General features: G+C 42.0%; 1 protein-coding gene across 1 annotated transcript; it reads left to right on the top strand.

The window, feature by feature from the left end:
* Positions 1-9,560: 9,560 nt before the first annotated feature.
* On the top strand, positions 9,561-15,114 carry LOC141375086 (uncharacterized). Its single transcript, XM_073905894.1, has 4 exons — positions 9,561-10,765; positions 12,967-13,778; positions 14,448-14,601; positions 14,975-15,114. Exons 1-4 carry the CDS (start codon positions 9,775-9,777, stop codon positions 15,112-15,114), a joined length of 2,097 nt encoding a protein of 698 aa, XP_073761995.1. The 5' UTR covers positions 9,561-9,774.
* Positions 15,115-15,373: the final 259 nt, after the last annotated feature.

Below are 15,373 nucleotides of genomic sequence, written 5' to 3'. Positions count from 1 at the left end.
TTGCCTTAACATGTTTAACAGTGCATGAAATGTTGTCTAAAACAAAAAAGAATGATGCATTTTATGGCTGGATCTGTTTTTATCACTTTCTGAATTGGACGTTGAAAATGAGCTTATCTCAGCCAGCAGAGAGGTCAAATCACAGTAATGCAAACTCAGTCAGAGACATAGATTTTCACTTGCAACTTGCTTTAACATGTTTAACAGTGCATGAAATGTTGTCTAAAACAAAAAAGAATGATGCATTTTATAGCTGGATCAGGTTTTATTACATTCTGAATTGGACGTTGAAAATGAGCTTATCTCAGCCAGCAGAGAGGTCAAATCACAGTAATGCAAACTCAGTCAGAGACATAGATTTTCACTTGCAACTTGCTTTAACATGTTTAACAGTGCATGAAATGTTGTCTAAAACAAAAAAGAATGATGCATTTTAAGCTGGATCAGGTTTTATCACATTCTGAATTGGACGTTGAAAATGAGCTTATCTCAGCCAGCAGAGAGGTCAAATCACAGTAATGCAAACTCAGTCAGAGACATAGATTTTCACTTTCAACTTGCTTTAACATGTTTAACAGTGCATGAAATGTTGTCTAAAACAAAAAAGAATGATGCATTTTATGGCTGGATCTGGTTTTATCACTTTCTGAAGTGGACGTTGAAAATGAGCTTATCTCAGCCAGCAGAGAGGTCAAATCACAGTAATGCAAACTCAGTCAGAGACATAGATTTTCACTTGCAACTTGCTTTAACATGTTTAACAGAGCATAAAATGTTGTCTAAAACAAAAAAGAATGATGCATTTTATGGCTGGATCTGGTTTTATTACATTCTGAATTGGACGTTGAAAATGAGCTTATCTCAGCCAGCAGAGAGGTCAAATCACAGTAATGCAAACTCAGTCAGAGACATAGATTTTCACTTGCAACTTGCTTTAACATGTTTAACGGTGCATGAAATGTTGTCTAAAACAAAAAAGAATGATGCATTTTATGGCTGGATCTGGTTTTATCACTTTCTGAAGTGGACGTTGAAAATGAGCTTATCTCAGCCAGCAGAGAGGTCAAATCACAGTAATGCAAACTCAGTCAGAGACATAGATTTTCACTTGCAACTTGCTTTAACATGTTTAACAGTGCATGAAATGTTGTCTAAAACAAAAAAGAATGATGCATTTTATGGCTGGATCTGGTTTTATTACATTCTGAATTGGACGTTGAAAATGAGCTTATCTCAGCCAGCAGAGAGGTCAAATCACAGTAATGCAAACTCAGTCAGAGACATAGATTTTCACTTGCAACTTGCTTTAACATGTTTAACAGTGCATGAAATGTTGTCTAAAACAAAAAAGAATGATGCATTTTCAGCTGGATCAGGTTTTATTACATTCTGAATTGGACGTTGAAAATGAGCTTATCTCAGCCAGCAGAGAGGTCAAATCACAGTAATGCAAACTCAGTCAGAGACATAGATTTTCACTTGCAACTTGCCTTAACATGTTTAACAGTGCATGAAATGTTGTCTAAAACAAAAAAGAATGATGCATTTTATAGCTGGATCAGGTTTTATTATATTCTGAATTGGACGTTGAAAATGAGTTTATCTCAGCCAGCAGAGAGGTCAAATCACAGTAATGCAAACTCAGTCAGAGACATAGATTTTCACTTGCAACTTGCTTTAACATGTTTAACAGTGCATGAAATGTTGTCTAAAACAAAAAAGAATGATGCATTTTAAGCTGGATCAGGTTTTATTACATTCTGAATTGGACGTTGAAAATGAGCTTATCTCAGCCAGCAGAGAGGTCAAATCACAGTAATGCAAACTCAGTCAGAGACATAGATTTTCACTTGCAACTTGCTTTAACATGTTTAACAGTGCATGAAATGTTGTCTAAAACAAAAAAGAATGATGCATTTTATGGCTGGATCTGGTTTTATTACATTCTGAATTGGACGTTGAAAATGAGCTTATCTCAGCCAGCAGAGAGGTCAAATCACAGTAATGCAAACTCAGTCAGAGACATAGATTTTCACTTGCAACTTGCTTTAACATGTTTAACGGTGCATGAAATGTTGTCTAAAACAAAAAAGAATGATGCATTTTATGGCTGGATCTGGTTTTATCACTTTCTGAAGCGGACGTTGAAAATGAGCTTATCTCAGCCAGCAGAGAGGTCAAATCACAGTAATGCAAACTCAGTCAGAGACATAGATTTTCACTTGCAACTTGCTTTAACATGTTTAACAGTGCATGAAATGTTGTCTAAAACAAAAAAGAATGATGCATTTTATGGCTGGATCTGGTTTTATTACATTCTGAATTGGACGTTGAAAATGAGCTTATCTCAGCCAGCAGAGAGGTCAAATCACAGTAATGCAAACTCAGTCAGAGACATAGATTTTCACTTGCAACTTGCTTTAACATGTTTAACAGTGCATGAAATGTTGTCTAAAACAAAAAAGAATGATGCATTTTCAGCTGGATCAGGTTTTATTACATTCTGAATTGGACGTTGAAAATGAGCTTATCTCAGCCAGCAGAGAGGTCAAATCACAGTAATGCAAACTCAGTCAGAGACATAGATTTTCACTTGCAACTTGCCTTAACATGTTTAACAGTGCATGAAATGTTGTCTAAAACAAAAAAGAATGATGCATTTTATGGCTGGATCTGGTTTTATTACATTCTGAATTGGACGTTGAAAATGAGCTTATCTCAGCCAGCAGAGAGGTCAAATCACAGTAATGCAAACTCAGTCAGAGACATAGATTTTCACTTGCAACTTGCTTTAACATGTTTAACAGTGCATGAAATGTTGTCTAAAACAAAAAAGAATGATGCATTTTATGGCTGGATCTGGTTTTATTACATTCTGAATTGGACGTTGAAAATGAGCTTATCTCAGCCAGCAGAGAGGTCAAATCACAGTAATACAAACTCAGTCAGAGACATAGATTTTCACTTGCAACTTGCTTTAACATGTTTAACAGTGCATGAAATGTTGTCTAAAACAAAAAAGAATGATGCATTTTATAGCTGGATCAGGTTTTATTATATTCTGAATTGGACGTTGAAAATGAGCTTATCTCAGCCAGCAGAGAGGTCAAATCACAGTAATGCAAACTCAGTCAGAGACATAGATTTTCACTTGCAACTTGCTTTAACATGTTTAACAGTGCATGAAATGTTGTCTAAAACAAAAAAGAATGATGCATTTTATGGCTGGATCTGGTTTTATCACTTTCTGAATTGGACGTTGAAAATGAGCTTATCTCAGCCAGCAGAGAGGTCAAATCACAGTAATGCAAACTCAGTCAGAGACATAGATTTTCACTTGCAACTTGCTTTAACATGTTTAACAGTGCATAAAATGTTGTCTAAAACAAAAAAGAATGATGCATTTTATGGCTGGATCTGGTTTTATTACATTCTGAATTGGACGTTGAAAATGAGTTTATCTCAGCCAGCAGAGAGGTCAAATCACAGTAATGCAAACTCAGTCAGAGACATAGATTTTCACTTGCAACTTGCTTTAACATGTTTAACAGTGCATGAAATGTTGTCTAAAACAAAAAAGAATGATCCATTTTATGGCTGGATCTGTTTTTATCACTTTCTGAATTGGACGTTGAAAATGAGCTTATCTCAGCCAGCAAAGAGGTCAAATCACAGTAATGCAAACTCAGTCAGAGACATAGATTTTCACTTGCAACTTGCTTTAACATGTTTAACGGTGCATGAAATGTTGTCTAAAACAAAAAAGAATGATGCATTTTATGGCTGGATCTGGTTTTATCACTTTCTGAATTGGATGTTGAAAATGAGCTTATCTCAGTCAGCAGAGAGGTCAAATCACAGTAATGCAAACTCAGTCAGAGACATAGATTTTCACTTGCAACTTGCTTTAACATGTTTAACAGTGCATGAAATGTTGTCTAAAACAAAAAAGAATGATGCATTTTATGGCTGGATCTGGTTTTATTACATTCTGAATTGGACGTTGAAAATGAGCTTATCTCAGCCAGCAGAGAGGTCAAATCACAGTAATGCAAACTCAGTCAGAGACATAGATTTTCACTTGCAACTTGCTTTAACATGTTTAACAGTGCATGAAATGTTGTCTAAAACAAAAAAGAATGATGCATTTTAAGCTGGATCAGGTTTTATTACATTCTGAAATGGACGTTGAAAATGAGCTTATCTCAGCCAGCAGAGAGGTCAAATCACAGTAATGCAAACTCAGTCAGAGACATAGATTTTCACTTGCAACTTGCTTTAACATGTTTAACAGTGCATGAAATGTTGTCTAAAACAAAAAAGAATGATGCATTTTATGGCTGGATCTGGTTTTATTACAGTCTGAATTGGACGTTGAAAATGAGCTTATCTCAGCCAGCAGAGAGGTCAAATCACAGTAATGCAAACTCAGTCAGAGACATAGATTTTCACTTGCAACTTGCCTTAACATGTTTAACAGTGCATGAAATGTTGTCTAAAACAAAAAAGAATGATGCATTTTATAGCTGGATCAGGTTTTATTATATTCTGAATTGGACGTTGAAAATGAGTTTATCTCAGCCAGCAGAGAGGTCAAATCACAGTAATGCAAACTCAGTCAGAGACATAGATTTTCACTTGCAACTTGCTTTAACATGTTTAACAGTGCATGAAATGTTGTCTAAAACAAAAAAGAATGATCCATTTTATGGCTGGATCTGTTTTTATCACTTTCTGAATTGGACGTTGAAAATGAGCTTATCTCAGCCAGCAGAGAGGTCAAATCACAGTAATGCAAACTCAGTCAGAGACATAGATTTTCACTTGCAACTTGCTTTAACATGTTTAACAGTGCATGAAATGTTGTCTAAAACAAAAAAGAATGATGCATTTTATAGCTGGATCAGGTTTTATTACATTCTGAATTGGACGTTGAAAATGAGCTTATCTCAGCCAGCAGAGAGGTCAAATCACAGTAATGCAAACTCAGTCAGAGACATAGATTTTCACTTGCAACTTGCTTTAACATGTTTAACAGTGCATGAAATGTTGTCTAAAACAAAAAAGAATGATGCATTTTAAGCTGGATCAGGTTTTATTATATTCTGAATTGGACGTTGAAAATGAGCTTATCTCAGCCAGCAGAGAGGTCAAATCACAGTAATGCAAACTCAGTCAGAGACATAGATTTTCACTTGCAACTTGCTTTAACATGTTTAACAGTGCATGAAATGTTGTCTAAAACAAAAAAGAATGATGCATTTTATAGCTGGATCAGGTTTTATTATATTCTGAATTGGACGTTGAAAATGAGCTTATCTCAGCCAGCAGAGAGGTCAAATCACAGTAATGCAAACTCAGTCAGAGACATAGATTTTCACTTGCAACTTGCTTTAACATGTTTAACAGTGCATGAAATGTTGTCTAAAACAAAAAAGAATGATGCATTTTATAGCTGGATCAGGTTTTATTACATTCTGAATTGGACGTTGAAAATGAGCTTATCTCAGCCAGCAGAGAGGTCAAATCACAGTAATGCAAACTCAGTCAGAGACATAGATTTTCACTTGCAACTTGCTTTAACATGTTTAACAGTGCATGAAATGTTGTCTAAAACAAAAAAGAATGATGCATTTTAAGCTGGATCAGGTTTTATTACATTCTGAATTGGACGTTGAAAATGAGCTTATCTCAGCCAGCAGAGAGGTCAAATCACAGTAATGCAAACTCAGTCAGAGACATAGATTTTCACTTGCAACTTGCTTTAACATGTTTAACAGTGCATGAAATGTTGTCTAAAACAAAAAAGAATGATGCATTTTATGGCTGGATCTGGTTTTATTACATTCTGAATTGGACGTTGAAAATGAGCTTATCTCAGCCAGCAGAGAGGTCAAATCAAGGTAATGCAAACTCAGTCAGAGACCTAGATTTTCACTTGCAACTTGCTTTAACATGTTTAACAGTGCATGAAATGTTGTCTAAAACAAAAAAGAATGATGCATTTTAAGCTGGATCAGGTTTTATTACATTCTGAATTGGACGTTGAAAATGAGCTTATCTCAGCCAGCAGAGAGGTCAAATCACAGTAATGCAAACTCAGTCAGAGACATAGATTTTCACTTGCAACTTGCCTTAACATGTTTAACAGTGCATGAAATGTTGTCTAAAACAAAAAAGAATGATGCATTTTATGGCTGGATCTGTTTTTATCACTTTCTGAATTGGACGTTGAAAATGAGCTTATCTCAGCCAGCAGAGAGGTCAAATCACAGTAATGCAAACTCAGTCAGAGACATAGATTTTCACTTGCAACTTGCTTTAACATGTTTAACAGTGCATGAAATGTTGTCTAAAACAAAAAAGAATGATGCATTTTATAGCTGGATCAGGTTTTATTACATTCTGAATTGGACGTTGAAAATGAGCTTATCTCAGCCAGCAGAGAGGTCAAATCACAGTAATGCAAACTCAGTCAGAGACATAGATTTTCACTTGCAACTTGCTTTAACATGTTTAACAGTGCATGAAATGTTGTCTAAAACAAAAAAGAATGATGCATTTTAAGCTGGATCAGGTTTTATCACATTCTGAATTGGACGTTGAAAATGAGCTTATCTCAGCCAGCAGAGAGGTCAAATCACAGTAATGCAAACTCAGTCAGAGACATAGATTTTCACTTTCAACTTGCTTTAACATGTTTAACAGTGCATGAAATGTTGTCTAAAACAAAAAAGAATGATGCATTTTATGGCTGGATCTGGTTTTATCACTTTCTGAAGTGGACGTTGAAAATGAGCTTATCTCAGCCAGCAGAGAGGTCAAATCACAGTAATGCAAACTCAGTCAGAGACATAGATTTTCACTTGCAACTTGCTTTAACATGTTTAACAGAGCATAAAATGTTGTCTAAAACAAAAAAGAATGATGCATTTTATGGCTGGATCTGGTTTTATTACATTCTGAATTGGACGTTGAAAATGAGCTTATCTCAGCCAGCAGAGAGGTCAAATCACAGTAATGCAAACTCAGTCAGAGACATAGATTTTCACTTGCAACTTGCTTTAACATGTTTAACGGTGCATGAAATGTTGTCTAAAACAAAAAAGAATGATGCATTTTATGGCTGGATCTGGTTTTATCACTTTCTGAAGTGGACGTTGAAAATGAGCTTATCTCAGCCAGCAGAGAGGTCAAATCACAGTAATGCAAACTCAGTCAGAGACATAGATTTTCACTTGCAACTTGCTTTAACATGTTTAACAGTGCATGAAATGTTGTCTAAAACAAAAAAGAATGATGCATTTTATGGCTGGATCTGGTTTTATTACATTCTGAATTGGACGTTGAAAATGAGCTTATCTCAGCCAGCAGAGAGGTCAAATCACAGTAATGCAAACTCAGTCAGAGACATAGATTTTCACTTGCAACTTGCTTTAACATGTTTAACAGTGCATGAAATGTTGTCTAAAACAAAAAAGAATGATGCATTTTCAGCTGGATCAGGTTTTATTACATTCTGAATTGGACGTTGAAAATGAGCTTATCTCAGCCAGCAGAGAGGTCAAATCACAGTAATGCAAACTCAGTCAGAGACATAGATTTTCACTTGCAACTTGCCTTAACATGTTTAACATTGCATGAAATGTTGTCTAAAACAAAAAAGAATGATGCATTTTATGGCTGGATCTGGTTTTATTACATTCTGAATTGGACGTTGAAAATGAGCTTATCTCAGCCAGCAGAGAGGTCAAATCACAGTAATGCAAACTCAGTCAGAGACATAGATTTTCACTTGCAACTTGCCTTAACATGTTTAACAGTGCATGAAATGTTGTCTAAAACAAAAAAGAATGATGCATTTTATAGCTGGATCAGGTTTTATTACATTCTGAATTGGACGTTGAAAATGAGCTTATCTCAGCCAGCAGAGAGGTCAAATCACAGTAATGCAAACTCAGTCAGAGACATAGATTTTCACTTGCAACTTGCTTTAACATGTTTAACAGTGCATGAAATGTTGTCTAAAACAAAAAAGAATGATGCATTTTATGGCTGGATCTGGTTTTATTACATTCTGAATTGGACGTTGAAAATGAGCTTATCTCAGCCAGCAGAGAGGTCAAATCACAGTAATGCAAACTCAGTCAGAGACATAGATTTTCACTTGCAACTTGCTTTAACATGTTTAACAGTGCATGAAATGTTGTCTAAAACAAAAAAGAATGATGCATTTTATAGCTGGATCAGGTTTTATTATATTCTGAATTGGACGTTGAAAATGAGCTTATCTCAGCCAGCAGAGAGGTCAAATCACAGTAATGCAAACTCAGTCAGAGACATAGATTTTCACTTGCAACTTGCTTTAACATGTTTAACAGTGCATGAAATGTTGTCTAAAACAAAAAAGAATGATGCATTTTAAGCTGGATCAGGTTTTATTACATTCTGAATTGGACGTTGAAAATGAGCTTATCTCAGCCAGCAGAGAGGTCAAATCACAGTAATGCAAACTCAGTCAGAGACATAGATTTTCACTTGCAACTTGCCTTAACATGTTTAACAGTGCATGAAATGTTGTCTAAAACAAAAAAGAATGATGCATTTTATGGCTGGATCTGGTTTTATTACATTCTGAATTGGACGTTGAAAATGAGCTTATCTCAGCCAGCAGAGAGGTCAAATCACAGTAATGCAAACTCAGTCAGAGACATAGATTTTCACTTGCAACTTGCCTTAACATGTTTAACAGTGCATGAAATGTTGTCTAAAACAAAAAAGAATGATGCATTTTATAGCTGGATCAGGTTTTATTATATTCTGAATTGGACGTTGAAAATGAGTTTATCTCAGCCAGCAGAGAGGTCAAATCACAGTAATGCAAACTCAGTCAGAGACATAGATTTTCACTTGCAACTTGCTTTAACATGTTTAACAGTGCATGAAATGTTGTCTAAAACAAAAAAGAATGATGCATTTTAAGCTGGATCAGGTTTTATTACATTCTGAATTGGACGTTGAAAATGAGCTTATCTCAGCCAGCAGAGAGGTCAAATCACAGTAATGCAAACTCAGTCAGAGACATAGATTTTCACTTGCAACTTGCCTTAACATGTTTAACAGTGCATGAAATGTTGTCTAAAACAAAAAAGAATGATGCATTTTATAGCTGGATCAGGTTTTATTATATTCTGAATTGGACGTTGAAAATGAGTTTATCTCAGCCAGCAGAGAGGTCAAATCACAGTAATGCAAACTCAGTCAGAGACATAGATTTTCACTTGCAACTTGCTTTAACATGTTTAACAGTGCATGAAATGTTGTCTAAAACAAAAAAGAATGATGCATTTTAAGCTGGATCAGGTTTTATTACATTCTGAATTGGACGTTGAAAATGAGCTTATCTCAGCCAGCAGAGAGGTCAAATCACAGTAATGCAAACTCAGTCAGAGACATAGATTTTCACTTGCAACTTGCTTTAACATGTTTAACAGTGCATGAAATGTTGTCTAAAACAAAAAAGAATGATGCATTTTATGGCTGGATCTGGTTTTGTGAAGTTTATTCATAAACTAATTTCGAGAGGATCACGTGCTTATGATTGACACGGCTGGCCCCGAGTCAAGCTAATGTACGAACCACCAATCAGACTACTCCTAACCAAGTATAAATAACCAAACACCTTACCTTTAGTCATCTTCGTCTTGAAGAAGCAGCCTCGCGTTAAAACGTCGAATAGCCATTAACGTTACTCGCCGAAGCAGCAAATTCCGAATGGAAAACAACAACGACAGCAACATTCCCGAGAGCCCCGCGCTCCAAGAAATTCCGGCCGCGGCCCAGCGCCAGCATGCCCCGCTGAGCTCCCAAGTAGAGCCCGAGGCTCCAACCAGAGGCCGCCGCTTAACCCGCTCTTCCTCCTCAAAAACCCACAGCCTCGCAGTATCTCCTTCCCCATCCACCTCCAGAGTGCACAACGCTTCACCAGCTTCTTCTTACGCCTCAGCCTTCTCCTCCCTCAACCCACCCAAACAGATGACCAACCATGAACTCCGGTACATCCTGTCAAACGCCGGCATAGAGGCTCCACGCTCACTTAACAAAAAGGCGCTGCTCGAGTTATACCACAACGCCACCACCGAAGCAGGAAATCCCACACATACGTCACAAGCAAAGAAGAAAACCCGGAATCCCAAGACCCGATACACCCCGTACCCTCCGCAAGAACTCTCTCCATCAATCCAACCAATCCAGAAGCAAGCTAGAAGAGGCCACGCCCCCAGCCGCACACCATCCAGTCACCACCCCCAGGAAACCCAGACGTCAACCCACCATCCAGCATCCACTCTCCACCGAAGAATCCAATCAGAGCACCCCAGATCTCCGTTCTGGCCTCCAGCTCCCCCTTCGAACTTTTCCTCAAGCCCTAACCCACTTATCCAGCCCCAAAGCATCCCCACGGCCTCAAATCCACTAGAGCAAATCAATCCTCTCCCTCTTCACCCTACTCTCGCTCCCAGCTCCTTTCCTAGCGGCCCGCCCCCTCCAGCTAACTTTCCCTCTTCCAGTCTCCCCCCCTCCTTCCCTCTCTGCACACCCCCCCCCGTTCTCACTAGCACCGCTCCGACCCAGCACCCCCCACCACCTTCTACAGCACGTCCTCCATTCACTCTCCATTCCGCCACACCCCTCCCTCCTCCCCCTAACGCTCCAGCCCTGGAACCCCCCCCTGTCTCATACACAGCAAGGAACCAAATCTTGTCAGGTGCTGACGTAGATCTCCTCTCACTTCTTTCACCCATCACACCCCCTTCGGCAGAGCGACAGGTGGATTGCGGCGAATTTTCTATAACCCTCAAACCACCCGCCAACACCCAATCACGCACCTTATCACTCGCCGAATTCACTATCGCCTTCTCACGCTTCACCGAGATAATTTGTTCCGTATTCCCCCATAGGAGGCGTGAGTTAAACGATTACATGGCCATTATCGCGGAGCTCGCGCTTTCCTATGGGGGGACTCACTTTTACACATACCACAAGCTCTTCTCCGCCAAATGCGCCATTCGACTCACCCAGTGGAACCAACAATCCTACTGGGGAGCACTCGACACCGATCTTCATAACAGAGTCTTTTTAGGTTGCCGCAATTTAACCTGCGCGGTCTGCCGTTCCAGTCTGCACCCAACCACCTCCTGCCCCTTCACTGTCTCCCCTACCGATTCAGACCGTCCAGCACCTAAATCCACCAGTTACGTCCCCCGTATCCCTAGCTCTAATATACCTTCTCTCCTTTCCCCCCACGCAAACTGCCAAAATTTTAACATTGGCAGATGCTTCAGGCAGCCATGCAGATACCTCCACCTCTGCAACTACTGCGGGGGCGCACATGCACGCACAGTTTGCCCTATCTCAAAAGCAAATAAAAAATCCAAAAACTACTTGTCGACTCCTGTAAATGTTTCAAAATTGTCCTTTGAATTACGCTGTCATCCTGATCCTAACTTTTGTGCTTTTCTCGTTTCAGGTCTAACCCACGGATTTCACCCAGGCATCTCCGCTCTCCCAACCTATAACCTAATTTGCTCTAACCTACAGTCCGCTATCGCAGAGCCCGAAATCGTAGATAAATTAATCGAAAAAGAAATTAAAGACAACTTTATGATCGGGCCCTTTTCCGCTCCTCCATTTAACGTCTTTCGCATCAGCCCAATTGGCATTGCCACTCGCAAATTCTCAGGCAAAAAACGCCTTATTATCGATCTATCAGCTCCGCATAATTCATACTTTCCAAGCATTAACAGCACTATTCCGCTAGAAGAATTCTCCCTCCATTACCATGACATAGATCAAGCGATCTCCTTAATCAAAACCGCCGGCCGTAACGCATGGCTCGCAAAAATAGACATTACCTCGGCATTTAAAATTATGCCCATTCATCCCGATTTTTGGCACCTTTTTGGCATTCAGTGGCGCTCCAAATTCTACTTCGCAGTTCGTCTAACGTTCGGCTGCAGAAGCAGCCCCAAAATATTTGACATGCTTTCCGAAGCCTTATGCTGGATACTGTCAAATAATTATGGCATCCCTTACCTCATCCATCTCCTAGACGATTTTCTCATCGTCTCCCCTCCATCCGCGCCGCCGGCTAAACATCTCGCGATCACCCAAAAGGTATTCGCAGATCTCGGCATTCCCCTCGCCCCCGAGAAAACCTCCGGTCCCGCTACCAAAATCGAATTCCTAGGCATCGATTTAGATTCTAATAAATTCCAAGCATCTCTCCCCAAAGAGAAAATCGACCGTATCACCTCACTCTCGGCCGCCTTTCTCGAAAAACAAGTTTGCAAAAAACGCGAGCTCCTCTCTATTCTCGGGCATCTAAAATTCGCCATGCGTATCATTCCTCAAGGACGCCCTTTCATCACGCACTTATTGCAGCTAGCCAACTCAGTCCGTAGCCTAGAAGACCCAATTTCCCTGTCCAATTCCAGCCGAGACGAATTGAAATTATGGATATCCTTCCTGCAGCACTGGAACGGCTGTTCCTTTTTCTATTCCGAATTAATCTCATCGCCCGTCGACATTAAACTATTTACCGACGCCGCCCCTTCTGTCGGTTTCGGGGGGTACTACCAAGGGCACTGGTTTGCCGCCCCCTGGCCCCCCCAAATGCTAGACACCCCCCAAAACCTACGCTCATCCGCCCTCTTTGAACTATATCCCGTCGTCGTCGCCGCCCTCCTATGGGGCGATGAATGGTCCGCTAGCAGCATTCTAATACACTGCGATAACGAAGCTACCGTGCAATGCATTAATAAAGGGCGCTCGCACTCCACCACGCTCATGCCCTTATTAAGACGGTTAATTTGGACCGCAGCCAAAAAGCAATTTATCATAACTGCTAAACATGTACCAGGCTTTAAAAATCAAATTGCTGACTCTCTCTCTCGTTTCTGTTTTCAGAGGTTTTGGCGGTTAGCTCCAGAGGCGGACCCTCATCCAACCCCAGTGCCTCCATATTCAGACCTGATATTGCCATAGACCACCCTCTCCACAAACTCCACGAAACCTCTATTTCTCTCATCCTTCAAGCCGTGGCTCCCAGGACTCTGCAATCTTATCTAACAGCCTGGAACTCATTTAAACTTTTTCACTCACTTTTTAACATTCATTTTCCCGATTTCTCCCTCCTCTCCATCACCTCATTCATATCACACCTTCACTCATCAAAGAAAATCCAGGCTAGCTCCATTAGAAGCTATTTAAGTGGCATTCAATTTTTTCATAAATTGATTTATGGAGCACCTTCTGCTGCCATCCTTCATTCCCAAACAAACCTCCTAATCAAAGGCATACAGAAAACCCACCCCCCACCCCCCGATCCCAGACAACCCATAACTCTCCGCATTCTTTCTAAATGCATAGCCACCCTCCGCAAAGGCTACCAGTCAATTCACACAGCTCACACCCTCGATGCCATGTTTAACCTAGCCTTTTTTGGCTTTCTCAGGTGCTCTGAGTTAACTGCATCCGACAAATTCAACCCAGCCATCCACCCCACCATCTCAGATCTGGCCTTGCTGGATAAAGAAACCCTCTCCTTCTTTATCAAGCAAAGCAAGACGGATCAGTCCAGGAAGGGCCACTCTATATATATTTTCGACCTCCCCTCCCCCACAAGTCCCTTTCAAACCCTTCTAGCTTTCTCCCACTACCGTAAGCGCCAAACCCCTAACCCGCTTTCCCCCCTCTTCACAGATGATTCTAACCAGCCGGTAACCCGTTTCTGGTTCCAAAAGCATTTAAAAAACATCCTCCGCCTTTCTGGTTTCCCCCCTGACCCCTTCTCCAGCCACTCGTTTAGGATAGGAGCGGCCACTACAGCCGCACACAAAGGCCTTTCCCAACACCAAATCCAAGCCCTAGGCCGGTGGTCTTCAGACGCCTTTAATTCCTATATCCGCCTCAGCCGCTTTCACATCAAAGCAGCACAACAAACGCTTATCTCCGCCAGCAGTCAGCGGAGCCACCCCACCCCCCCCCACCCTCACCCCCCCCGAGCTCGACTCCCACAGCTCACAGGAGTCAATTGCGGCCCCGCAGGCCAGTAGCACTACTTTTCTTTTTTCCGGCGACGAGTGCCTCGCTTTCTGCCAGCACCGAGCCTCCCTTACCCTTCCTTCTGGTGTCGAGCGCTTCGCTCCCTCTGAGCGGCGAGTCACGCCGACCCCCACTCCTGTTCTGTCCCAGCGTTGAGTGCTCCCCTGCTTCTTTAGCATCGAGCCTCTCCGCCCCACTTTTATGTCTCCCGGTGACGGAGGTTCCACGCCTGCTAAGCACGAAGTTCCTCCGCCGCCCCACTTTTCCATTTCAGCGTTTAACCCTCCGCTACCCTCCCCTTCCTTCTAGCACAAATCTCGCTTCTCTATATTCCTTCCGCATAGGCCCTACCCACCTGCTTGGACCCCCGCAGGGGTATTCCCCCCAAGCAGGAGCCCCAAAACCTCCCTGCAGGAGTCCCCACCGCCCACCCCCTTTTCCCGACTCCTACAGGAACTTGGCCCAGCAGCTCTGATCCCGAGCTTCGACTCCCGCGGAGTCTGTCACCGCCCCCCCCCACCCACTAGTCAATTTTCTGTCTTCCTTCTAGCACAGAGCGCTCTGCTGTCTCCCAGCATAGAGTCTCTCTGCCACACCCTTCTTTCTGGTGTGGAGCGCTCCGCGCCCTCCGAGCGTCGGAGTCTCTCCACACCCCCCCTTTCTCTGTCCCAGCGTCGAGTGCCCCGCTTACTCTTAGCGGGAGTCTCTCCGCCCCACTTTATGCCTGTCTCTCAGTGTTGAGTGCTCCGCTCTCTCCAGCGCCGAGCCTCTCCACCTCCCTCCGATTTTCTTTTCCTTTTCAGCACCAAGTCTCTCCGCTACCTCCGCTTCCTTCTAGCACACCTAGCTCCTCTATGTTCCTTCCGCATAGGCCCTCACTCACCAGCTCTGACTCTCGCTAGAGTCACCCCGGAGCACGATTCTGGCCACGGCCCCTCCCCGCAGGAGTCACTATTGCCCCCTCCCGCTCCCGACTCCAGCGGGGACAAAAAACTGGCCCAGCAGCTCTGACCCCGAGCTTCGACTCCCACGGAGTCTGTCACCGCCCACCCCCGCCCCTTAGAATTTTTCTTTCTTCCTTCCAGCATCGAGTGCTCCGCTACCTTCTAGCGCCGAGTCTCTCCACCTTTTCCCTTCCTTCTGGTGCTGAGTGCTCCGCTCCCCCAGAGCGCCCGAGTCTCTCCGCCTCCTTTCTGTCCCAGCGTCGAGTACTCCGCTCCTTCTTAGCGTCGAGTTTCTCCGCCCCACTTTTTCTCTACCCTGCGGCGTC

This window comes from Danio rerio, chromosome 6, assembly GCF_049306965.1.
Source record: "Danio rerio strain Tuebingen ecotype United States chromosome 6, GRCz12tu, whole genome shotgun sequence".
Classification (NCBI taxonomy): domain Eukaryota; kingdom Metazoa; phylum Chordata; class Actinopteri; order Cypriniformes; family Danionidae; genus Danio; species Danio rerio.
The sequence above is the reverse complement of the archived record's forward strand: the minus strand, read 5'-3'. Positions and strand labels throughout refer to the sequence as shown.

Excerpts from the sequence above, each read along its gene's own strand:
- LOC141375086 (XM_073905894.1), top strand. The coding sequence starts at position 9,775 with ATGGAAAACAACAACGACAGCAACATTCCCGAGAGCCCCGCGCTCCAA. Across the intron at positions 13,779-14,447 it reads CAGATGATTCTAACCAGCCG|GCCCTACCCACCTGCTTGGA; the intron begins GTAACCCGTTTC and ends CCTTCCGCATAG. Across the intron at positions 14,602-14,974 it reads CGAGCTTCGACTCCCGCGGA|GCCCTCACTCACCAGCTCTG; the intron begins GTCTGTCACCGC and ends CCTTCCGCATAG.